At 50.9% G+C, this 24,442-nt stretch overlaps 7 protein-coding genes across 7 annotated transcripts; 2 read left to right on the top strand and 5 right to left on the bottom strand.

Annotated features, from left to right (window-relative positions):
- Positions 1-1,230: 1,230 nt before the first annotated feature.
- CI109_101838 (uncharacterized protein) lies at positions 1,231-3,145 on the bottom strand (the record flags this gene model as incomplete). The annotated part of the gene is made up of 8 exons (XM_032008133.1): positions 1,231-1,593; positions 1,656-1,732; positions 1,795-1,877; positions 1,936-2,154; positions 2,227-2,279; positions 2,343-2,511; positions 2,601-2,636; positions 2,715-3,145. The coding sequence occupies 8 exons, from the start codon at positions 3,143-3,145 to the stop codon at positions 1,231-1,233; spliced, it is 1,431 nt and encodes a 476-aa protein (XP_031857556.1).
- Positions 3,146-8,774: 5,629 nt separating this feature from the next.
- On the top strand, positions 8,775-10,400 carry CI109_101837 (uncharacterized protein; the record flags this gene model as incomplete). Its single annotated transcript, XM_032002231.1, has 7 exons — positions 8,775-9,037; positions 9,117-9,205; positions 9,282-9,423; positions 9,583-9,698; positions 9,778-9,987; positions 10,071-10,217; positions 10,309-10,400. The coding sequence occupies 7 exons, from the start codon at positions 8,775-8,777 to the stop codon at positions 10,398-10,400; spliced, it is 1,059 nt and encodes a 352-aa protein (XP_031863168.1).
- Positions 10,401-10,880: 480 nt separating this feature from the next.
- CI109_101836 (uncharacterized protein) lies at positions 10,881-12,693 on the bottom strand (the record flags this gene model as incomplete). Its single annotated transcript, XM_032002232.1, has 4 exons — positions 10,881-11,897; positions 11,953-12,134; positions 12,188-12,505; positions 12,570-12,693. The coding sequence occupies 4 exons, from the start codon at positions 12,691-12,693 to the stop codon at positions 10,881-10,883; spliced, it is 1,641 nt and encodes a 546-aa protein (XP_031863169.1).
- Positions 12,694-15,672: 2,979 nt separating this feature from the next.
- On the bottom strand, positions 15,673-17,525 carry CI109_101835 (uncharacterized protein; the record flags this gene model as incomplete). Its single annotated transcript, XM_032002234.1, has 7 exons — positions 15,673-15,720; positions 15,793-16,546; positions 16,605-16,776; positions 16,829-16,942; positions 17,026-17,151; positions 17,267-17,388; positions 17,443-17,525. 7 exons carry the CDS (start codon positions 17,523-17,525, stop codon positions 15,673-15,675), a joined length of 1,419 nt encoding a protein of 472 aa, XP_031863171.1.
- Positions 17,526-19,600: 2,075 nt separating this feature from the next.
- Positions 19,601-20,288, top strand: CI109_101834 (uncharacterized protein; the record flags this gene model as incomplete). Its single annotated transcript, XM_032002235.1, has 4 exons — positions 19,601-19,689; positions 19,764-19,895; positions 20,085-20,151; positions 20,223-20,288. 4 exons carry the CDS (start codon positions 19,601-19,603, stop codon positions 20,286-20,288), a joined length of 354 nt encoding a protein of 117 aa, XP_031863172.1.
- A 430-nt stretch (positions 20,289-20,718) lies between these two features.
- Positions 20,719-22,416, bottom strand: CI109_101833 (uncharacterized protein; the record flags this gene model as incomplete). Its single annotated transcript, XM_032002236.1, has 8 exons — positions 20,719-20,965; positions 21,039-21,117; positions 21,179-21,232; positions 21,289-21,415; positions 21,484-21,885; positions 21,946-22,078; positions 22,136-22,278; positions 22,369-22,416. The coding sequence occupies 8 exons, from the start codon at positions 22,414-22,416 to the stop codon at positions 20,719-20,721; spliced, it is 1,233 nt and encodes a 410-aa protein (XP_031863173.1).
- Positions 22,417-23,035: 619 nt separating this feature from the next.
- On the bottom strand, positions 23,036-24,280 carry CI109_101832 (uncharacterized protein; the record flags this gene model as incomplete). The annotated part of the gene is made up of 4 exons (XM_032002237.1): positions 23,036-23,169; positions 23,241-23,598; positions 23,654-24,042; positions 24,112-24,280. 4 exons carry the CDS (start codon positions 24,278-24,280, stop codon positions 23,036-23,038), a joined length of 1,050 nt encoding a protein of 349 aa, XP_031863174.1.
- Positions 24,281-24,442: the final 162 nt, after the last annotated feature.

Genomic DNA, 24,442 nt, shown 5'->3' with positions numbered 1-24,442 from the left:
AGATTGTTAGTGTCATGTGTAGTTAGTGTGCAGTCCATCGACTAACCGCAGCTAGCACATGTTACCCGCCTTGTGCTGTCACACTTGCAGCACTCGATACCTACCAACCAAACCAGCTCCACAACGCTCGTATGCGCAGAATGAGACAGATACTTTCTCCGACGTATCAATCAATCAATCAATTCCTTAATATCTCAGGGTCAGACTCCCCCCCCTTGGATCGAAGATACGACGCAAACTCTCCAATTACTATACACGCCGAAATTGCACGATGAACGGGGTAGCTTTACGCAAGTGAAGCGAGTCTTCGGGGGAAATGACATGGAAAAGGTTCATCCCATTATCATTCGTCAGCGTGATCGAGGGCAAATAAATAGCATTGCAAAAGGATCATCATCATGTCTCACACGCATTCTATTCTATTACATCTCATATCTGATACAACTTTCTATCATCCCGCCGCCAGCCAAGAAAGACCAAGGGCCTAGACCTTGATCCTAATCGTACATGTACTGTATCGATATACACCGTCTGGACCCTGTAGATTCGCAGTGCAACACTCTACGATTTACGCACGCTTTCAATCTTTCCCAAGCCTCAAAATCATTCCGTTCCAATTTCATCAAGCCACACACGACAGGTATATCAAATATGTATATGACATGTACTGTACCTGTCTTGCTGTCCGCTTCTCTCCTTCTCTGCTCTTTGCCCTGTTCAGAGGGAACGCACAGTTTAACCAGATGTCCGGACTTTCCATCCTAGATTCATGCATGATCTAATATAATAATAAATGAATGGTTTCATGTTGATTCCATACCTCCAAATAGTAGTTCTGGTGCCGGAACGCAATGCAACGCTACCTGGCTACAACATTGACATGCTTGATCTAGTATAAGGTTGTCACGTTGTCATACTACCACACCTCCCCCAGCCCAACTTGACAGAGTATGCGCTGTGCCTTCAGTCACATGTTTGAAGATGGCGTGATAGCCGTCGCGTCGCGGCGCAATTGGCGTCGTAATCCCCTTGACCAAAGCCAAAAGCCAACTTCAACGCCAGTGCCAACGGTTGGGTCTCCTTTGGTCTCCCACTGATCTAGATTCTTGCATCTACAGCTTTGATTATAGATACACTCAAGAAGATGAGACAGATGACGACGTCTTGCCTTGTGTGATGAAAGTGATCCCGGAATTTAACTAAGTTATACTAATATAATGATGAATGACTTCACATAGCCCTCTTCCCAGGTCTCTCGATTCCTCTCATTCCCAACCCACTACCACCACCACCACCGCCGCCGCCGTAATCACCTCCATTCCCAGACCGTAGATGTCTCGCTAAAGCGACCTCTAACCATCTCAGACCTTCCAATGCATAACTCGCCAACCAGAACAATGGGAGCTTGATCTCGAATTTGTCTCCGAGAGACCATGGCGATTTATTGGTAGATGCGAAGAACGGGTCATTCAAGCTTAGATCCACGCCTCCTGAGGGAGAAGGCGGGAGAGAGGCGTGAGGCGAGGGCGTAGAAGGGAGAAGAGAGGATTTTGATGGGGAAGGCGGTCGAGATTGAAGAGCTTGGATGACGAACTGTGCGAGTCATCTACGGTCAGCTCTGCGAGTATGAGACGAGAGACTATCATGCCACCTACAAACGGATATATCAACGCGAAGATGGCCATTTTCACTAATGGTGGTCCGAAAGAGGTCAAGAATGTGGCCAAGAAACCTGAATTGGGTGTCACCAATCAGTGGTGCGTGCCTACAAGGATCAGAATGAAGACCACTCACCGAATCCAAGCATGTACGCTGTCCTGTCTTGCATGTATGTGATTCTATGATCCAATGGCCATTGCTTTGACGAGAACGTCCACCTAATCCAGTCATTCATCCGTCAGCATTCTCGCCACCAGGGACTGGACAGGTACTCACTCGAAACAGTAGTATGCGTTGATGATACACATGTAGGCGAAACCAGCTGGTTTCCCAATGAAGGGGATCAACCCGGTCAGACGCGAAACCAGAGTGAAGTCGCTGATGAGCATAATCCTAGCCAGCGACTTGAACACCCATGCGAATGCGGTGATCGTCTGACTGCTGTCGGAAGGGAAAGATGAAGGTGATGTCGTCGGAGAAGGTTGATATCGATAGCTATAGAAAGAAGTTAGTATTGATGGCTTGCGGACCGGGCCACGCTTAGGCCCTCAAGGATCAAGCACATACGAAGAGTTGAGCATCTTTTCGGCTCGTTTTGATATATCAGGGCCCCAGGAAGCCTATCAACGCATACAGGATCAGCTCGTATCTAACTTCGATGAGCAGATGAAACACCAACTCACATTGATCCAGAAACACATCACAAACACGGGCCAGCTCAGCAAGAGGTTGTACCACATCCCTATCTCCTTTGTACGAGTCTCCATGGTCGGTGAGATGGGATGGACGAGTAACGGCGAGAATATGAGCGAGGAGAGGGAGAGCAGGACAAGTGAGACTAGGTTGATTACCCTAGCAAGTGTCATCAGTGTGAGATGATGCCGAGTACCAGATAACTTGTAAGTCACAGCGCGAGGATGTATGAAGGGATCAGGACTCACGTCGATTTGAGCACAAGAGTTCTCAGCTCGCGGTCGCTACGCACAGCAACTGTATCAGCATCGTCATGTTTTGTTCGGTTGCTATAGATCGCCTTGTTAGGAATTCCAACCCACTTCCAAACCAAATTCCAACTTCTTTCCAACCGCACTGCATCTTTCAATCCATAGCCTAATCTTTCCAAGCTAGACCTCACGAATCCCTTCCATCCATTGACCCCCCTACCCCCTGACTCTATCCATTCATCTCCCCCTCCTCCTCCACCACTACTACCACCGGAATATCCATAGCTGTTATATCCTGCGTATCCTCCTGAACTTCCAGCTCCAGCTCCGATGTTCAGTGGAGAGGGTAATGGACTAGGTACGTTGTATCTCGCTCTCGGTCCACTGGAAGGCGTATTACTAGCGTATAGGTTTGTAGATTGACGTCGGAGTGGTGTATACGTTTTGTTCGCTCTGGGAGAGGAGGAAGCAGGCGGAGGAGGCGGAGGCTGGGAGGAAGTAGAGACGGACTCCCGTCCTGTTGTGGGTCGTCGATGGAGCATATCACAAGCTCCTGATAAAGACTAGACTATGTCTCAAAGATAAAGATGTGATTCTCAATGAATGTAAGAGTTGTAGATCTAACGATGAGGTGAGAAACACTCGTCGAAATCTAGATTGTGTGATGTTGTGACGCGTTGAGTTGGATCCGGCGTCGGCTGCCGGCGGTACAAGAAACGTCACTGGCAGTGGTCACCGCAATGCGATTTATTTTGTAAGGTCATCCTCCCGTCCGAAGGTATAACTACAGGCTTTGTATACTGTGGTTGACTGCCAACTGCGATCAGTTGTCAAAGCGACAGGGTTGTGCGGATCACGTCATGTTGTTATACTTTTCAGGTCGTATATGCTTCTGATGGCACACAATTGTCTAAGTGGTTCTGTTCCAGATCCCATATCCAAGGACCCGACGTGCAACGCTCAGAACTCGATAGTTTCCAAAGCATGACTGCCATCACTCTGTCATCCAGAGTCTCATGATACCTAAAAAGTAATGGAACCAAACTACAGCACCCGGGATTCCCAAGTCGTCCCCGACCTTGGTACTAACCGGGCGATAGCGAGCTTCGCTTCGCGGATTTTAGATGCATGGTCTGGGTATAAAGGCTATGGGAAGCTATCTACTGGATGGAGGAATAGAGAATCGTCTACACTACTGCTCGAGCAAGGAAAGTCCTTGCCCTCGCTCTAACTAAAGCTACCGAGATTGACATTAGCATCCAGCTGTATGCTGCTCCAGGCAGGTTCCATTTCTTCCACTCGTTGATCTTGATCGCTGTCTCCTCGTCCTGCAACCCCCCAGTCGACAGGACTAAAGGGGTAAACAACCCCGTCCCTTCAACTCGCTGTCTCTCCTCAGCCGGTAGGCTTGTAACCTTCCTCCTTGCCTGCTGCGCAAGCACTTTCATTACCCTCCTAGTCGTATCCTCTTCCCACAGTCCTTCCCTCTCCAGTCGCTCATACTCCATCTTCTCCTCCCTAGTCTTCCCATTCAACCATAACGCTTCTTGATATGTCGTGGCGAACAGAGAAACGATCTTCAGGTCGTACTCTTCTGATATCACTTGTCGGTTGTCCGCGTCATCCATGGTTATTCGGATATCATTGAGTCTGTCCAGGCGATCGATCATGTACGGTTCTTCCACCACCGACGCTCCTGGGATCGACTTAAGGGCTGAGGCGAGGCGGTGTTTGACTGCGTCGTGTCGAGCTTTGGTGTGGCGGCTTCGACCAGCGCAGTTCTCGTCATGACCTAGCGTGTTGGTCGATGTACACTTCCTGCAGCTCCCTCGATAGCCTGACTGCAGTGTGCGGTACAGCAAGGCCGATTGTATCGCTGCGTCGGGGATGATAAAGCGGGGTGCCGAAGGGACAGCGGACAACCATTTCCTGCCCAGTTGTGAGCTCGATTCGACCATCGAAATCCTGTCGGGGAGGGGTAGAGAGGCCATGATTTTCTTATATTTGATGTTGTTGGCCTCCTTACATAGCTCCTGTTGGGATAGAGGGTCGACTGGCTCATCCAGCCCTTCCACCAAGACGAGCAGCGAGGTTATCGCTGTCGAAGTCGACGCCTTATATGCTAGCGGAGCGTATTCGTGATGGGACGCTAGGCCCAGGCCTCCGAAAGTTGGCGGGAGGGAAAGAAGTTGTCGATCGAGTGCTGGTCTTGAAGCGTCAGGCCCAAAACCCCTGATGCCGTCGAGTGACACCCAGAGCATTTCGTCGAGTTGGTCCCATAGGTCTCCCAGATCGGTCGAGTATAGTGTAGGCTGGAGGTGTCGGAGCTTCTGTTGGCAGGAGAATCGGAGGATAAGGAGAGCATGCTGTTTCGGCAGTTGATTAAGATGCTGTAAGCTCTCCCTGACCTCGTCTATCTCGCCTTGCAGAAACATCCGCCTGGCCTCCAACGACCCCACACAAGAACCGAGTAGTCTAAATCCTCCAGCGCTCGTCCTCACGTCCTCAATCGTAACTTGCTTGCATTTAGCGCGGTTGAGTCGTAGTGGTGAATCCTCCCTTCCGAAATACTCCGTGGCTATTTGCAACGCTCCGTCGTCCTCCCCCAGAATGAATATGTCGTCAAGGTAGGCGAGAACTGAGTATTTCTCACCCAGTAGAGCCTGGAGTTCGTTGATAGCGTCCTTGACTGCCAGGGAGAACAGGAGCGGGCCCAGCGGATCGCCCTGCTTAACCCCTTCCGAAGATTCAATCTCGATAGTTGCTCCGTCGGCGTGTACTAGGAGCTGTGAGGGTGTGCCGTATGACCACGAGACTGCCTTGTAGAAGCCCGGGGCGTGCCGGCGAATGGCGAGTGCCAGGAGGTGACGATAGAGAGCGTCGAAGGCGTTCGAGGCGTCCAGCGAGGTCAGGTACTTGAAGCGCCTGAACGCTGGGTGTTGATCGATTGTCTTCTGAACCGCATGAATCGTAGTCTCAACTCCCCCCTTGGATCCAACACCGAACTGATTCGGCGACAGGCTGTCCGAGTCAAAGTTAGAGGTGAAAATCGCCTTCATAGCTAGCCTGTAAAACATCTCCCCCACAGCAATCGGTCGGACCCCCCCATCTGGCTTGAGCAGTGGTGTAAGCCTGGCCACCCGTAGCATGTCCTTGCCCTCCATGATCCCGGTTGCTATCCTAGCCGTCATGGTCGTGATGAAGCGTCGGAATGGTTCCTCCGTGCTGGCCAGAGTCATAAGCTTCACCGTCCAACCGGACGGGCCTGGTGAGGTGTCGGGGCGGAAGCTCCTAAGGGCTAGGAGGATGTCGTTGGATTCGGGTATGGTGGGGACCGCTGAGTCGGCTCGGACAGAGTCTGGAAAGGGCCTGGGTCGACCAATTGGGTGTTTGTCCTTGAGAGATTGGATGGTTTTATCGTCGAGCGTCGCCACCTTCGAGTCTGCCGTGAGTAACCTCGCTGCCTTGCTGATAAGACCCGCTTCCACCATCTGCTTTGCCTTCGAAGTCGAGCTGCGCGTAGGGCCTTTGCAAGCTTCACGCGCAGCTGGCCATGATACTTGGGGGAATTGTGCAAGCCTATCAACAACCGCTGTGTGTCCATTCCTCATCTCCGGCGCCAGCCCTACTTTCACAACTGACAGGATGTCAAATAGCGCCCTTTCCGACGGTTCTTCATTATACCTAGCCGCCAGGCGGTTGACGCAGGTGACAAACGGACGGACCAAGTTTGGATGAAGGTGCTTAATGGACCCTGGGAGAGGAAGGAGGTCCGTCATTGTATGCTGGGGGGTCTCGGCATCTAGGCGTTGTGATGGTATCGGTGGCTGATGCACTCGTGAGACTTGACGGGGAGTGGACTGAGGTGTTGCACGAGTCTGGAGCCTGGGTCTAGGTGTCGGTGTGCCGAAGCTTGTCAGTCCTTGTTCGGGCTGTGTGGCTGTGTGTCGAGTCGGTGGTCGAGCCTGTGGCGGACGCGTGGGCTCTCGAGCTGGATTGGGGAGAGGCGGTGGGCTCGGGGCTTGGGCTGTCGCACCTGGTGGGGGAGAAGGTGAAGGCGATGAAGGGCTTAGGGGGCCCATAGGGTCTGATCGTGGCTCGTCACGTGAAAGCATGAGGGAGGGTGGTGTCGGGTGAGCGCGGGCAGGAGGAGCTGCTGCCGATGGTGGGGCAGCCGCGAAGACCTTCATACGCATCGAACCGGTAGAGGAGAGGTTCGGAATCGTCGGTAGCCTGTAGGTCCTAACACTTTCCTTGTCCTTGATGACATACTCCGTTCCTCCTAGCATCCTCCAGACCATCTCTTCCGTCCTCCCTTTACATGCCGTCAAGTGACTGCTCAGCGCAGCTTTGCCTGGCTTTACAACCGTCCCACAATCCTCACAGGTTTGAACAAGGCTTTGGCATCGTCCAAAGTCCGACTGGACAAAGGGGATCCCAGGGTGGTTGCTCTTGTTGCGGCAGTGGTCGAGGACATTCACCCCTGTGAAATCTGGGCAAACCGGGCATGGGATAGACGCCTTGGTCGGGTCTAGGACCGCCGAGGTGGCTTTCTTGGCCTGGCTCGGGCCAGGGGGAGCGTCGAACAGCTGGCTTGCCGTTGGTCGTGGGTTCTTAGCACGGCTTGCTGCAGTAGAGGCCAAGTATGACGGTGGTTTTGACGACTGTCAAGGCATGATCACGTGATGGGGAGTAGCGGGCTAAGAATCAGTGGCGCGGGACGAGAGGATCCGCTTATAATCGAGCGTGGGAGAGTGGAGGCAGGCGTGGCCCAGAACCGCGGTTTCGGGATATCAAACCGCGGTTTGAGTCGTTTTCGATCGTGGGAAAGTGGAGGTTGACCGTAGAAGTTCGCTCAACGAGCAACACAACTGGGGCCCTTTGTTTACTCTGTAAACAAAGCCTGTGCACTAGCAGCAGCGCGATAGGCAGTGGACTCGAGAGGCGTGACTGTAGAGAGGACTCTAGGCTACTGGAAGTAGGGTGTGTAGAGTATTGGGGGATGTAGCTGGGGATGGGTGAAAGAATGGGGTGGAGCGGCGCGTCGGTTGTCGAGATAGGGGCGGTATGAGAAGCGTGGTGTCGGCGGATCTTGTGATGGCGATGAAGCCTGCTGTGGTGATGGGGGAGGGCTGAAACTTGTCGGAGACGTGCCCGTACTGGCCTGGAAGCTGCCAGCGGCGTGTCGGTAGGAGAGGTGAGGTTGTTGGTCAGTTATGGGGGGAAGAGTGATTCTGAGAGTTGAGGGAGTCCGAGGGCCTTCTCGGCGTCGGCGACGGCGACGGAGGCCGTCCCTAGCGAAGCGGAGAGTACCGGCGTGATCAGCGGAGTAAGAGCTTTCGAATGGTGGTACTTCTTCGCGGATCGGACGGGACGCGGCACTTTCTCGCTTCTATGGCCGTAGATGGGATGGACCAAAAACGGCGTGGTCATGCATGTCTGCCTGATCGTGAGCAAATGCAGGACGAGGAAGGTGAGGAAATACAGTAGGTGATACGGGATAGATTGATTTTGTGGCATCGTTACCTTACTGCTCCTTGCAATCGTCCAGTTGCCGCGGGGTTGTCGGACAAGCAGAGATGCATAGCATAAACATGTTTGCCAGAGTGCTGATACATAGCGTATCCTGAGTCCAAGATAGGTGATGGGCGTGGAGATGTCCAACTGTATTGACCTAAACATCGCATGTCGTTGTCCACTAGAATAATACCGGGCACTGTCCAACGCGCGCTAGACATAAAGGACCGACCGTCGTTTCGTCCATCGCTGAGGAAACCCAACGCGGTCATTGTTCTTCTTCGTGATCTAGATGTCAGGATAAGCATGTCTTGCTTAGCTTAGCATCACTCGCGAACGCGTGATGCACTTCCAACACCCTTTGTTTCACCCCTTTATGCTATATATAGTATCAGCCGCCGCTAAATGGTCAATGTCCGGAATCCGGCTATTGTCCTAATCGTCCGGGCAATGACCGGATGGTATAGATTAGCTCGAGCGTGATTGCTTTGGTCTATATCAACACCGTCGGTCATTCTGCATGTACCAGGTATACAAGCAGCATGCTTGAATACATGTCAAGCATGTCTTGTAGAACACAAACAGAAACGGAACATCACTCCCTCACTTACAGAATCGTATACACACACCCACTCACTCTCACACACACGCAATATGCCTCTCGCCGCTGTTACTGGTATCAATGGATACGTCGCGACTCATGTCGTCCTCTATTACCTCCAGAAAGGATGGACAGTAAGAGGTACTGTTCGATCAACTTCCAAAGTCGAGAACGTCAAGTCATTCCCTGTCTACAAGGAGTACTTTGAGAAGGGTCAATTGGAAGTTGTGGTCCTTAAAGATCTGGTGAATGGCGATTGGACACCGGTCCTCGAAGGTGTGGAAGCAGTTGCTCACGTTGCCGCTCCTATCGGAATGTAAGTTCCTCTCTCTTGATGCAAATCATCTGTAATATAGTGCGTGTCATGATATTGATTGAGTGGATGTGCGTTGTAGGAAGGGCGACAATATCACTTGGGCAGATTATAAAGGTCCCACCGTCACTGGTATCATCCGATTGCTCGAAGCTGCCAAAGACAGTCCCAGTGAGTCTTCTACCCCTCGTCCTTTCTTTGGTATCCATGAGCAAGGCAATTGACCTAAGATACTATGTTACCCCAGCGATCAAGGGTATCTCGGCAATCTCTTCTATGGCAGCTGCTTTCGATCCTGCCAAGCTTGGTTCTACCGAGGATCTGACGCTCACGGAGAATGACTGGTTCCCCATCCCGGAGGAATATCTCGCCGCTATGGATGTCATGGAGTGAGTGTGGCTCAAAACTTGAGCCCTGCTCTTGATCCCCTACATTCCCCACGAAGCATCCCCGCTGCCGCCGTCCCCGACATATCTGACCGGGTATAGAAAGAGATGGCCATGTGATACGAAAACGGACCAGTGCTGACCATCGCCACATTCGCAAAGACCCTTCACGACCCAATTGTGGTACTGCGGAGCGAAGAAGATATCTGAGACCGAAGCATTCCAATGGGTCGAGACAAACAAGCCCTCTTGGTCATACGCCACCATCGTGCCCCCTAGTGAGTGGGATAGTCCTTGCTTTGCCCAAGATGGAATTGAGCTGACCAATACCAACTGTTCTTGTATTGTAACGAGTAGTGGTATACGGACCGCCTCTGCACATCCTCAGTCCTGAAGGACTCAACATCGAGACCGGGGGCTCGTTACCCGACCTCGTCACCCTCTTCTCGGGCAAAGACCTCCCTCCTCAGCTCGCCGAAGCATGGGTCGACATAACCGACGTCGCGGCCGGGTTCTTCGAAACTAGCACAAGGCAGAAATCGGGTCGATTCCTCATTTCAGGTGGAAGTGAGTCGTACATCCACTCCATAATGCTTGGCTTGGTGATGCAAAGACATGACTGATACTGATACACCCACCCAAACTATCAGAATACACATGGCAGATCTTTGCGGATTACTTGCGGAAGATCAGACCTGATCTCGAGGCTTATGTCCCCTTGGGGAATCCTTCCGCCCCTCAGAAGATCACAAAGTTCGTTGATAACTCAAAGTCAATCAAGGAATTGGGTCTGACATGTGAGTCGGAGTCATCGATATTCCTCTCAAGTACCTCGTCGTATCGATGCCGAGTGTGATTGCGATGCTGATGAACTGGATTGACCCTTAGACAAATCTCACGAGGAAATGCTCAAGGAGACAGTTGAACACTTTGAGAAGATCGGTCTATTCAAGATCCCTCCTGGAGCGTGGAAGAAGTGATAATCTGTTCGGTCGTAGGTAGATTAGCCTTCACAACGGGAAGGGAAGGATGCACACATGGACTGAGCATAGTAACGTAGAAAGAGATGAATTGATGGACATTGTATATCTCGCACTTGATACGAGTATGACACCTTGGCGTACAATGACCCGTACGCTTTGTGAGATCGCAACTGTATTTGAGTTTTTCGTTGTTTGGTGGAGCGCAACGAAGATCTGCATGACTCGAATGAACAAGTCGAGGAATGAACATCGAGAACATACATTTTGACGATAAGCTATGTCACGGTTACAACGAAATGAGCGAAGAGTAGTAGAACAAACAAACAGATGGACAAAAACACAAGATCAAGGAATGTACATTGTCACATATCGTCACAGAGCCTGCTCCCTTCTCCCCTCTCCCGACACACATTGTTACTAAACCTCTCCCTCTCCCCTCAACTCCGGATTGATCCTCCCCGCGTCACCGCTCACCGCTCAGTTTGCCGAATCCAAGCCTACCCAACTGCCCTCCAGCCCACCGCTGCTCTCACTGTCGATGCCACCCCTTGAAGACGCGCTCGTACCGGTATGGATGGAGCTAGCCAAGTCTTCACCGCCTTCGTGATCGCTGCTAGAAGCAGAAGCAGAAGTAGGCGTGGTAGCTGTAGCACTCGTGCTCTTCTCCTTGTTTTGCGATGTCGATTCCCTAGAGTTTAAGCCCTTTGCAAGGGGCGGAAGACCCGGTCCAGTGGCCGATGGCATAGTTGGGAGGATGGAGAGCAGTCTCGGGAGAAGAGGTACTGGAAGTCGCAAGTCTGAGATGAACAGCGGGAGGAAAGATCGATGTCCAATTGCGTATCGATTACCGTGTGCAGAGTATCGGTCGATATGAGACGATTTAATGATTCGCAGCACTCGATGTTCGAAAGTGCTGTATTCTTTGATTGCAGATCCAAAGCCAAGTGTACCAATGATTTTGCCGTAGAACGCACCAACAGAGCCAAAGATGAAGTCACGGATGATTGACACTTTAGCAGTAGCTGACGAGTCCTGGAGCAATCGCTCTTTCGCCTGTTGACGACGCGTGAGCGTCTTGCCTCCGCTAAGGATCGCGGGGAGAGTCGGGAGATTGATATCGCCGACGTAGACTGATACCACACTCGCCGATGACGAAGCGACGAGGTTCTTGCCGAGAAGCACATGATTGCTAGTCAAGACCTGACTTGCGAATGTGTTCGGTGTGGTTAGGACTGAAGCGGAAGGATAGAAGTTGATAAGACTTGGGACGGTCCCGTCTGCATTTGGGGCCAGGAGCGTTGGCAATGCGGGTAGACCGCCCGGCTGCGATGGAGGAGATGGGTTCAGGGAATAGAGCGAAAGGAATGCGTGGATGTGAGGGAGATGTGCTGGCTGTGGGTTGTACGGGTCACCAGCTGGGTACTTGCCGGAGACCGGGAAACGAAGAGTGAGAGTAGCGAGAAGTGAGCGGTGGAATGGTGGGAACGTGGTGGTCTACCAGTCTTGTTTTAGTACAGCTGTTGATGACACCGAAACACATCGCACTCACGTCATCGGGGTCATAGATGAGCACACGTAGAGCGGATTTCTCCTCCAAACCGCTAAGTCTTCTCTCAATCGAGTCTGCATCTTTGGTGTTGGGCACCGCGACGAGGACGATGTATCCCGCTCTCAGCAGGCTCGCTGCGAGAGGCACAAGGAGGGGAGGCAAAGGCGATGGCGCGAGAATCACTGTTCGACATTTCTCAGCGATGCCGTCACCTTTGATCGTATGGACAACTCACCGACTGCCTCCTTGAGCATACCATCTTCCACTACACCCCTCACACCAAACTTCCTCCTGACTCTGAATTGTTTCTTGTACTCTGTCAAACCTCCAATACCTTTGTACATGACCAATCCGCCGAGACCCAACCCGACCGAGATAACCGCGCCAACAGCGACCGGATGAGCTTTGATGAGCTTCTCGGATTTCGTGTACAAGTTGGTGTATGCGTTGACAGGGGGAGGCGGAGGAGGAGGAGGAGGAGGGACTTCCTTGCCCAAGAAAGGTGGGAAGGGGATGGAGATGGAAGGGGGACCGTGGATGTTGAGCGTTTCAACTACGGTGGCGGAGGATGTCAGCATCATGGCGGAACAGATGTAGGTAGTAAACAAACCACTCACAAAGCTCATTTGTCATCTTTTCCATGGTCTCCAACATCTTGTAAGGCAGATCATGCAAATTCTGAGGGACTTGCGCCTCTAGCCATTCCTCAATATGATCGAGGAATGAAAGGTCGTCGGGCATCTTGAAGCCGACGTGTACAGAGATGCGAACGTCGCGCGGATCAGATCACTTGATAGGTTCAGAAGGTGTCTCGTAAATACTAGCTAGTATGGAGATGGTTCGATCGCAAGAGATGATTGATGGATGTGATGAGAAAATGATGAGAAAGTAAAATGTCAAGATGCAAGTGCCGCTGTGATATGTTGTATGCTTCCCCCAAGGCGGCAATGACTTCACTTTGGTTGTCGTTGTTCCTTCGGCTAACCTTGCTCAATAACAAAAGCGGTCAAAGCCGGAATGAAAGCGTATGCGTGCGACTGGGTGAATGAGTGATACAAGTCATATCGCTGCTATTTACTCCACGTCATGCACTCATCTGATTCCGCCACTCCTTCCTTCGATTTCTTTGTATCATCATTGTCCATAGCTCATTTCGCTTGTCTTGAAAAGTACATTACATCCTTGATAACAGACTACAGCCCGATCGTCACTCCCCAAAAACACTCCATTTCAGCAACAAGCAACAATGCCCTTCTCTGACGAAACAAAGGACCGTGTCAACGCCGCTTTCGGGTGAGTTTATCTTCAAAGACTCCGGGTTTCATCGGTCTTCTACTACTACAATACGGGTTCGGTGTGCTGACCTTCCGCTTGTTGATAGTGTCGCCAAGGTCAGTTTGGCTTTCCATACGATCCTTCTCGCTGGCATAGTCAGTACTCTGGTCAGCACATACTAATACCATTCATTCACACAGACAATCCTCTCCGTCGGTTGGATCCCTCTTGTCATCTACATCGGTTACCGAAACTCTTCTCCTCAACCATCTCTCATCAAGTGAGCTTCCCCGTTCTCTCCGAACTTACCAGGAATTAGAGGAGCATTAGCTGACAGTAGAATGGTGCTGTAGGCTCATCACACCCTTAGCGTAGAGAGGATAAGGCTGGCGGGTTGAGAGGGAAAGGGAGATCAGAAGTTCTTTGAGATCTAAGTAAGTGTCGTGTAGCTGATCATCGAGCTGTGAACGCTGACAGTACTGTCTAGGTGTATCATGTACTTCACTTCTCATGCATCATAATTACTCATAGGCTGGCGAAAGGTGATTAAGCTATACTGACAGACAGATACCTCGGAAGTCGGGTTGGACATAGCAGCTTCGCGGGACAGCTTGTTGAGCGGGCGACTACAACGAACAAACCTCATTCAGACAACTTGATATCGGTGCTCGCGTCGCTTCTTCATCTTGCCTTCTAGTTCCTCTGGCTTATCGCCATCACTCCTAACCTACCTGTTTTTTCCTTTCCTCACCCCTACTTGGCTCACAGCGATGATGTTACCCACCCGAGGATTGCGTCTCGACTTTGCATTCTACCCATCTCGATGGGAGGAATGTGAACTACAGACGTCCGACCTTACCCAGCATCTTGTGTGCTAGGGCAAGTATGGGGATTTATGGGAGGCCCGGCTGAGCTGTTCTGATTGTGTACTGTCTGCACCCTCCCGCGATTGTATTGATTCATCCAAACGCACTTCAGTAAAGGTTTCAAACATATGCATCACTTGGCTTCACCCTTTCAGCTCTTCATTTGTACAACACAAGATTTGGTTTTCGATTTGCCTGCCTACATCCTAGCCACACTTCATACGCGCTCACCTCGTTACGCCTCGGCAATAGCTGTACAATAGCAATGTCAGCGGTATTCCACACGGAACAGCGACTACCCCTTACTCTCCCCCACACAACACACACACACACACACACACACACACACGCACACTGCTGCGTTCATCGTCGTCGTACACCCCTGCCATGTCACACGCTGCCAAGCAGCGCCGCTCCCCTGTAAAATGACGGGATGGTAGAAAAGCAGAACTCACTCGTACCGTAAGGGGTCGATGACCTTACTCGGTCTTGTTCTTGTTGGAGTTGGGGCACGAACCACACTCGCATTTACCGGCAGCACAACCGCAGTTGGGCTTGCATCTGCATGAGGGAGAGGAAACCAGTCAGTGCACCGTTCGGAATACCGATCAATATGGAGCGAAAATGGGACCGCAGGGGCTCGATGATGGATGCTGAGCACGTAGAACTCACGTGCAAGGGTCAGGCTTGACCTGCTCAGTCTTGTGCTCGGGGCATTCGGGGCAGGTACAAGAGTCAGGTGCGCACTTGCATGTGTGCTCCGATTGGCAACTGTGAGCATGGGCAAGGTTGTCGTGAGGGCGTAGCAAATCAGGTGGAGAGGGAGGCGAGGTGGATATAAATGATCATTTTGTACATGTGAAGGTGACAAGGAGCGGAGATAGGATGTGATAGGATCCAAGATCAGCTTCAGATCCCGGTCTACCAAGCGTCGTATATCTGAATGTGAATACTCACGTGCAGGTGTGGTGGTCCTTGTCGTTGTCGCAAGAGCAAGCAGCGGCGTTGGAAGGAGTAGGAAGGGTGAATCTGCCAGCGATGGATCAGTACTTGCGATGATTGGTATGAAGATAGGTGGGGACGTGGAGACGAAGGACGGCGCACGGCGCACGGCGCGCCAAGAGCGAGCTGATCTCGGCGCAAGGTAGGAGGACACGGAGATTATGGGGGGCCATCGTCTGATGGTGTATGTAGGAGAAGCTCACCCGTCAGTCATTGTGTGTGGATATGTGTTTGTTTATGTGGTTGTAGTGTCGTGTGATTGAAGTGAGATACAAGTATAAAGTCTTTGATAGAAACACGTTATCGATCTTTATATATATTGTTGGGAAGTTGACAGGATGAGGCATTTGAGCGGGAGTCTACACTGTACGCTGTACACTGGTCATAACCGAGAGTGGTAGTAGCGCATCGAAATAGTGACGTCGTGGAAAATCAACCTTATAAGGCACGGTCATACCGCATCCATCTACATACATAATTCGGAAGAAGCGTCGCGCAAAACTCTCTCATTGGCAAGGTGCAGCACGATTCTCTCAATCACGATGCATGTATGGAGCTTCGGCCGAAACGTCGTAGCTCACTCCAGCTCCGATGTTACGGGCATCGGCTCTTCTTCAAACAGCATCTATCATAAAACACATTCACGCGTCAGCGCGACTCGTGTATATGGCCTGCAGCCCCTTAGCGGTCCACTCACAATGAGCTCGAGACCGTCCCCCAGACTCTTCACCAGACCCTCTCTGGCTACTTCCATCTCTTGCTCCGTCTGACTCGATTCTGATTCTGATGCCACCTCTAGGTCAACATCGTCGCCTTCGTCCAAAGGTAGAGGTATCAGATGCGCTGCGAGGGGTAGGAGCGATTCGAGCAATTTCATAGCTCTCGCTGATTCAATCTTGTCCGTTTTATCCACCTCGAGTGTTTTGCACCGTATCTCATTGTGAGCTGGGGGCACAGGTTCTCTCACCGTCTGGATCTTCTCCTCCTGAGACTGAATCTGCGAGAACAGAGTCTGTAGAGGCAATCTCCCGTCTCTTTCTGCGTACTGGGAATCAGTTCCCAGTCCTGTAGGACGTATCCCACGCCGAGAAGCGAGTCTTGCAATCGTCCTCATTGTTCCTTGTAGCGAGTCTAGTCCGCCGCCAAAACCGCCAAGGGTGTAGTATGTCTTCGAGGGTCGAATCGTGCTTCCGCCATAGTCGTACTCGCACTCAGTCCTCCCATCGCTGTCCATGTTATCTACAGTTTGCGGCTCGACGACTTGATCCTTCATACGTGTTGGCAGTTCGGTAGCACATTGTCTGAGAGCAGATTCGTCGACGAGAGGCATATAAGGTGAAGTAGGGATAGGTGTGGCCTCTCGTGGCGGATGATGCGATACCGCAGGCGGAGCGACGATTTCCACTTGATCGAGCGTCGAAAGCTGAAAGACCTTGATAAGGTTCTTCACACTTCACCATAACGCCCACCGTCAGCGCAGTATTTGTCCATATTACTGATTGCACCTACAGATCCTCTTCGATACATATGTCATTCCCTTTCTCAGCCCTCATCACGTCTTCTTCATCTTGAAGTTGAGAAGGTTGGCTTGGCATGGAAGTTTGGAGCGCTGCGTTCCCGGTACGTTGTGCGTGGATTGCTGGATAATCTCGGATTGGAGATGAGATCTGAGCTTGTACATCTGCGTACATCGTCAATGTCAATCGGGTCGTAGTTCAATACGAGTAGCTCACTTATCGCATGAGCTATATCCCAATAGTCAAGAGATGCTCCACCTATCTGACCGACTATGGCACGTTGTGCCTGCGGATCCTTTGACGCTACGCCTGGATCAGGTTCTTTGGTATCTGGCGAACAATGAGCATGAAGTGCGGTCGTTGAAACTGTAGGTGAGCACTTGTGGAAGGGGAAGGATTGTACTTGCACTCACTCGAATTCACTTTGGCAACTTTGGATCTCAATGCCAGTCCCTTGAATCGGACTGATCTGCTCTGGCCACCTCCGTGAGTCATCGGCGCCAAGAGAGCTTTTTGTGGATTGGCTGCATCTGGTCCTTCTGAGGCCGCATCGAGAGGGGGATCAGCTTCGAACACGAGTAGCCTCATAGATCTTATCGAAGAGGACGGGAACAGTATAGGAGTGGCAGGGTGGGTAGTGAGGGATAGACCTACTCATCGCTGCCTTCAGAGAACGAGAGTCAACGATACTAGTATGTATCATCCTCGGCACATCCTTTGCACAGAAAAGGAGTCGATCGAAGGGCGGTAATGGACAAGGAGCGACGTAGACTGATCTATGAGTGGTTTAGCGAGTATACTCGGCAATTGCATTTGAAGGTGTTACTGACGACAAGGATAGAGTCGAGAAACAGACGGAGCACTGCTCCGCGACCGGCGACACTAAGCCTGACTGACCACATTTTGATGGCATAGTGAAACTCTCACCTTCAAGCATCCCTCTTTGTGGACCCATAGGTCGGATACTGACACCTTCTCATTCGGATAGACAGACTTGCAGCATGTCACGCAAGGCTTAGCTGCCATACTGATTGGCGAGACTGACTCTGGGGTGTTTATAACAACGGAAGTCTACCGACGTATATTGCGAAGAGCAGCATCAATCTTAACTGTTCAATTAGACCCTTGCATCGCGATTCTTTTTCACGTGTTCGCTCTTGACGTATGTTGCGATCCGAGCAGGTGGATCAGTCTCGAATACAAAAGCCAAACCAGACAGCCTCTTTCTGGTACCACATACCGCCAAACCGCCACGCTCAACCAGCTGCGACCGGAACATGGGATCACGTGATGCACATTTGTTGTATCGCACAGTCGCCCTCGACTGCTCTTCGCCGAAATTTCAACGTTGACTCTCATTCTTTCTTCTTCTTCTTCTCTTTCAATCAATGCAATCGCAGATCCCTCTAATCAGTATCTTCCACACTCTCAGTGGAAGATATTTCATCTTGAAATTGGATCTTGAGTTGCTAGAATACAAAATACACAATAGTCCTCGTTTGAGGGTCGTTGGTGGGGAAAAACATGACCCCGACTTCCCATAGTTTGGACATACATCTTATCATTATCTATATAGCATCGTTCATGTATACTCTTACGGAAGTCGATCGGACTCACGCTATGTTCGAACACATAGCCTCTGACGTGTATTCAATATCATTCTCGCAATGGACGAGGTCGTCAAGTGACGCTCAGCTGAAGGAGAAAGGAGGAGAAAAACAGAAATTGCTAATAATGACGAGTCTACCCCAATGACAAACATCCTTTCACCTCTTCCCCCTCGTCTCTCCTTCTGGACTTGTGTCGCGTAACGGATATGGCGCATCCTCAACCAACCCCATATCAAGCTTTCTCTTCCGCTGACAGCGCCACGTCACCGCCAACGACCTCTGTCTCTGTTGAAGCTGACTTTCTCGCTCAACCCTCAGCTCCGCTTCCATCCCTGACCTTCCCCCCCAAACGCTGCTCGCTCACACGGAATATGAAAAGAGTCCGCATGCAAATCGCCATTTCAGCCAGTTGAATAACCTCGCAATTTTATACGACACGCACGTACAAGTGGTCTTCCACCTCGACTTGTCTTTGCGCTACCATGACGTCGACGAGATCTTCTCGTCTCTCGTCAGTCAATGAGGACGTCACCCTTGTCTTCCTCTGATATAGTCGATCGATCAAAGGAGTGGGAGTACTTGCATTGTCCATCGTGAAGACCCTTTGGGCAAGGCTATAGTTACAGGTCGTCCACCGTAGTGATTGCAAAAACGTCAGAGCACAACTTTCACCTCGGCGGACTGTCGTCACTGACCTCATCCTGTACCATCAAGGATGAAACCAATTCCCCTTCCCTTCATCGCCCTTATTATACTAAGCGAGCGGGCGACCCAGCTCATATCGATCAGCTTGCTTGCTCATCCTCGACAATGCAATTTGCAACTCCGCTCACGTTTCGAATTTCGAACTCCGCTCCGATCGTCGAATATGTTGTATCGTATCTTGCAACCATGATATGACCATGGCCCTTCTATATAAGTTGTCTCCAACACAAAGAATCCCAACATTGTTACTACACTACACAAAATAAAACAAAAGTCCAATTGCGACTACACATAATACCCAATCTGCGCAGATACGATCATCTATCCCAGCGACAATATAACAGATCAAAAACAAAAACAAGAACAAAAACGCAGCGTGACAACTGTCTAGAACATCCTCAACTTTACATTGCTTGACACTCCAAAAGGGCCGACATAGCCTACACTACCTGACCTCAACCTCAACCTCGAAACGCTCGACTCTGAAAGTACTGATACCCTTGACCGTTCACAAGGACCGTAGACCTGACTTGCTGTCCCTTCTACTCACTATCGCCACCCCCCAAAAAGAGGCAAACGCACTTTTGCCCCCAGTGATTCAGCCCAACCCCCAAGCGAGAGACTCATTCTTATCAATCCAAAATAGCGCTTCCTGACTCGACAGACAGACAGCATGTTCTGCTCCCCTCAAGTGACAACAGAATTGGCGACATTACGAAATGCACCCTTGCTCAATCCTCATTTCGGCATGGTCATCAAATAGTAAGTGGTGCAACACCGCACTCGGAGGAGTATCAGTGGTCTGACATATGGTGACTGATCCATACCGTGCCCAGTCTTGACGTCCTCAATCGTTCTGCCGATATCTTGCTTTCTTCAACAGGTGGAATGGGACTGCCAACTTGGTTGGTGGAAGTTCAACATTTCATGAAACATCTCGAAAGACGAATGAGGACGAGGATGCCACTGTGAGTCGGGAGTGATCCCAAGCGGTTCGGTGCCACCATCTCCTGGCTGTTTGAGCACCATCGATTCCGTGAAACCACTTTGCTTTGCGCTTGGCTTCTTTCGCGTACAAAACGTGCACACTGAGCCCTTGCTTATCCTGTTGTCAAAGAGTTTGAGTCACAGACTGACAAACGGATACGAGTCCACAGGACACCAATCGAACGCACGGCGATACTCAGCTTCTCTCAGTACTGGCGAAGGATGGTTCAGCCTCCTGTAAGTGGTATACTATAGCTCTATGCATCTTGGTTTGGTACTGAGGTAGTTCTCCGCTTCGGCGGTATTAGTACAACATGGGGAGACCAGAAGCGCAGATCGTGCTCATCACACTTGCAGAGTTTGTCTCGCACTGATAACCATACTTGACACATACTCAAAATCGCAGATCGCGAACGAAAGAAAAGGAACAAGATTACTGTAGATATGTGTTTGTAGTATACTATACTCAAAGATCTGGTAGACAGAATGTTGATAGAAACGGAATGGTCAATGTCATACTTGTTCACTTTATGCACCATTGTCTTGTGTTATGCTACAAGTAAGTGACGAGCAGATGACACTTGGTCAGTGATGATGAAAATGGTCGCATACCAATCCAGCTATCATTCTATGCAAATATGCTTTGTATTCCCCTCTCCACCCTCTAATTCTCACACTACGCCCACCCGTACACTATGTCTAGCTTGATGTAGTCGAGTTTTCAGAAGCTCAGCGCTTAGAGGAATGTACCCAACCTGCTCAGAGAACCGAAAAGAAAAAAGGTGCATCAGTCATTTTCTGTCCTCAATGACTCGTCGAAGGAGGGAAAGAAGTGATGACTAATCCGACCAAAACGGCAGACAGAGCAACAACAGCTCCGCCTCCTATCAATGTCGAAGTGGACCAGCCCGACGACGAAGAGTTAGAAGGGGTTTTCCGCTTTGGTCTCATTCGTTTTTGATCTTGCCGTGTGGTGGATTTTATAGGTACGGGTGTAGGAGTACGGAAAGAACGCGAAGAGGAAGAGATCACTAACCCCATCTGTTTGAGACTGCACAAGTCGTCAGCGTTGCAATGAGAGCCTAAGCTGGGCCACTCTGAGCGGTGAGTGACAAATCACTTACCCTTGCACATAGAATGTGTTCAAAGCCTTCTCGACATCCGACTCTTGGCCAACAGGGACGCCATCGAGGGAGAAGGTAGCTGCGCGTCATGCATTTCAAGTCAGGTGATGTTCGTGCCAGAGTGGGCAGCTTTCACCTACCAGAAGTTGAGCTTGATCCCTGATCCAAGGCCAATGTCATCGTGCCGTAATGTTCTGGTGCAAAGGTCAGCTTCGCTCCTTGATTGGTCTCACTGAGGGCGATGACGCACCTGAGGGCCATCCGGGACTTCGAGGTTGCCAAGATTGGACAAGCTTCTTTGGCGGCTCGAAAGAGATTACCTTGCCCCGGACGTTACCGTTGAAGAGTTCGAAGGGAGCATCGGGAGTCAGAGATATCTAAATTCAAGTTACATTTCAGCATGAGCATCGACGTGAGACACGTCCTTTGCCTTTAGGTAACTCACCTTTGCAGCTGACCTTGACCACATAGGAATCTTCTTCTCATCCGTCAACAAACCCCAAACATCATCTGCACTAGCCTGCAACTCGGCTTTCACCTCAACGGTGACAGTCTTGCCAACCTTGTTGGTCTTCTCCTCTTCCTTCTTCTTCTCAGGCTCTGGAGCCTTGGCAGGGGGAGCGGGGGCATAGCTCGAGGAAGAAGAGGCAGCGGTGGTAGTGGCAGGGAGGGGAGTAGAAGCGCCTGAGGCTGAAGGCGAGGATTCAGAAGGTTGTCCGTGCGCTTCAATGAGAGCGGGTCGGAAAGCGTTGAACTTCTCAGTGAGAAGGGCCGGGAACGTGGAACGAAGGTAGGTAAGGAGCTCCGACGAAGGGCCGTTGGCAGTGCTGGTCACTCGGAATTCGAACTAGCCACGCAGGTGTGAGCTTCGACTAGAAGTCAGAGCTACGAGGACATGGGCACCTACGACGTAATCTGCCAAACCGTCAATAGCTTCATGAGACACCTCTGGAACCTTCAATGTTCCATCGACATCACTGCCGTCCTTGGCCTTTCCGGACCACTTCGCTTCCACCGCAAGGTCGTAGATGGTGAGAAGTCTACCAAAAGTAGTCTCAGCGACTATACCATCAGATGTTAAGCTAAGCTACACTCACTTTCCCTTTCGTTGACCGAGATCACAATCACCAGAAACGCTAGTCACCTCTCTAATCTCGGCACTCTGAGCTCCGTCATCGACCTTGAGACCAGGGAGGGATGTCTTGATCCATTCGTAAGCGAAAGGAGCGCAGTTCTTGTTCTGCGACCGGTCCAGCTGTCAGCTTCACCACCAAGGGAAGAGAAAGAGGGGAGATGACGTGCTGGTCAGAGAACGCAGACGCAGACTCACCCTCCAGTGGTAGGTCTGTTGGTAAGCGGTGAGAGGCTTGGGTTCCATTCTGCTTGTTGATTCGTGTTCGTCAAGACAAGTAAAGGTCAGTACGACTAGATCAGCAGAAAGAGAGAAGTACGCTCGTTTGGATATAAGCACTAATGAGATGCTTTCCTGGTCAAAGTGGAGGAGGTTCCGAGTTCCAGAAAGATCCCCAAAAGTCACGTGACAGATTTCAATCTAACAGCTGATAAGGTGGTAGAGTAATTACATGCATATCGGCCAGCAGCTGTCTCGTCGCTACAAGCTACAGTAGAGAAATAGGCGAGCCTTCCGAGGTCCCAATTGGGAGAACAAATCGTCCTAAGATGAAACGTGAAGGATACAATAGGCTTAGGCATAAGCGATACCTGGCAGAACATCAAGTCACTTTTCTGCCACCGAGGTTCCATTAGTAGAATTTTCAATCACACATAATGATACTGCCTTGTCGCAATTTGATAGATTATGTCACGCAGGCTCGTGTATGGCGCAATCAGTGTATCCCACGTCGATAACAGTGAATGTATGACCCACCCCAGATTCCTATGAGGTATACTCGGAATCTCAATGCCTGCTTGCGTTCTTGGTCACTGCCTTGCTACCCCTCACCGTGACAGGTCGTCAGATGCAATGCATAGTCCGTCTACATTGGTATGATGTCGGCTCCTGTCGGAGGCTCTGATGGGGTATCAGTGGATGAAGGAACCGCTTTCGACGAGCCTTCTGGTATGATCCAGCTTGCCACGACCTGCGCGACAAGCTCAGAGTGTTCTTGTGCTGCAATTCTTGCTCAGCAGCGCCACCATATGTGTTGACCAAGGGTATCTGGACTTGCACGAGCCACTCACTGAGACAATAAGCGTGGGGGACCCCATCAAGGAGTTTCACTCTACCGCCATCCTCTCCTCCAAGACACTCTTGGACTAGCGGTCCATCCTTCCCAACCCAACCATCGGTGTTCCCCGATGCCCAAACGCCGTACAACCCTTTCTTAGTATCGTCGACTCGTTGAGCTCGGAACCAGTTAAGATCAGGCTCTTGGATCAACTTCATCTCAGATGCGGCGAGATGGAGGACATGTCGAATGATGGACGGCGTCGAGACTAATGATACGCTCGTAGTTGGGAGTGAGGTGAGATGGAGGATTGGACGTAGTAACGGGGCAAGGACGGGCAATAGAGGCTTGAAGGGATGATGGAATACCGGCTTGGTGGTGTGTCATTATAAGGACTTGTCCGCACGGAGTAGAAACAACACTCACCCACAGCTTCCATCCATTCCATGAATTGGCTATCCAACCTAATGTTGGGAACAGCATGTACAGCACGTCGACCACATCCTCTTTGTCCGTGTTCAGTCGCTTCATCACTTCACAGCTTAGCCATGATCCAACAGAATGACCCATCATAGCGAGTTTGGGACGATTCTGCTGACCGCTCTCCTGCGCCCATGCGTCGAGATACCGTCTGAGATAAGTGACAAGCTCGACTTTGCTTTCGAGGTGCGCAGGGAGGTCGAGAGGTTCTTTAGGAGATGCTACCGTGGTCGACTGGCCGATGTGTGATGTCGCGAGGAGAGCATGAGTCGGAGGGAGGAGTGAGTGCAAGTGTGAAAGGAAGGGTGGATAATAACCCAGTAGACCTGGATTGCCTGAAATGACAGTACCCCAGGTTCAGCTGCACTGGCTATGTTACAAAACGGAACTCATCCGATACTCACCAAGTATGAAGAACGTGAGCTGCTCCGGCGCAGCATTACCTTTGCTCTTCGCGGGCCAGTACATCAGCTCGACCTCGCCTTCTACACCTGGAGCTTTGTGCTGGAATGAGCACGGTATCGGCAACGACGCACGAGCCTCCTGGCGAAGGAAGGATAATCGGTCGTCCATGATGGGCGGGCGACAGCGCTGGTGTATGTGACGGTGAAAGAGTGTGATTGAGGGGTATAGTTCAAGCAACTGTCATCTACCTCTGAGCATTATGATGCCGATCTATGTTTGATGCAGAGAAGGAAGGGTCAAAAGCGTTGAAGCGGTCAAGTGGAGGGACAT

The sequence above is a fragment of the Kwoniella shandongensis genome, chromosome 3 (genome assembly GCF_008629635.2).
Source record: "Kwoniella shandongensis chromosome 3, complete sequence".
In the NCBI taxonomy this organism is placed as follows: domain Eukaryota; kingdom Fungi; phylum Basidiomycota; class Tremellomycetes; order Tremellales; family Cryptococcaceae; genus Kwoniella; species Kwoniella shandongensis.
The sequence above is the reverse complement of the archived record's forward strand: the minus strand, read 5'-3'. Positions and strand labels throughout refer to the sequence as shown.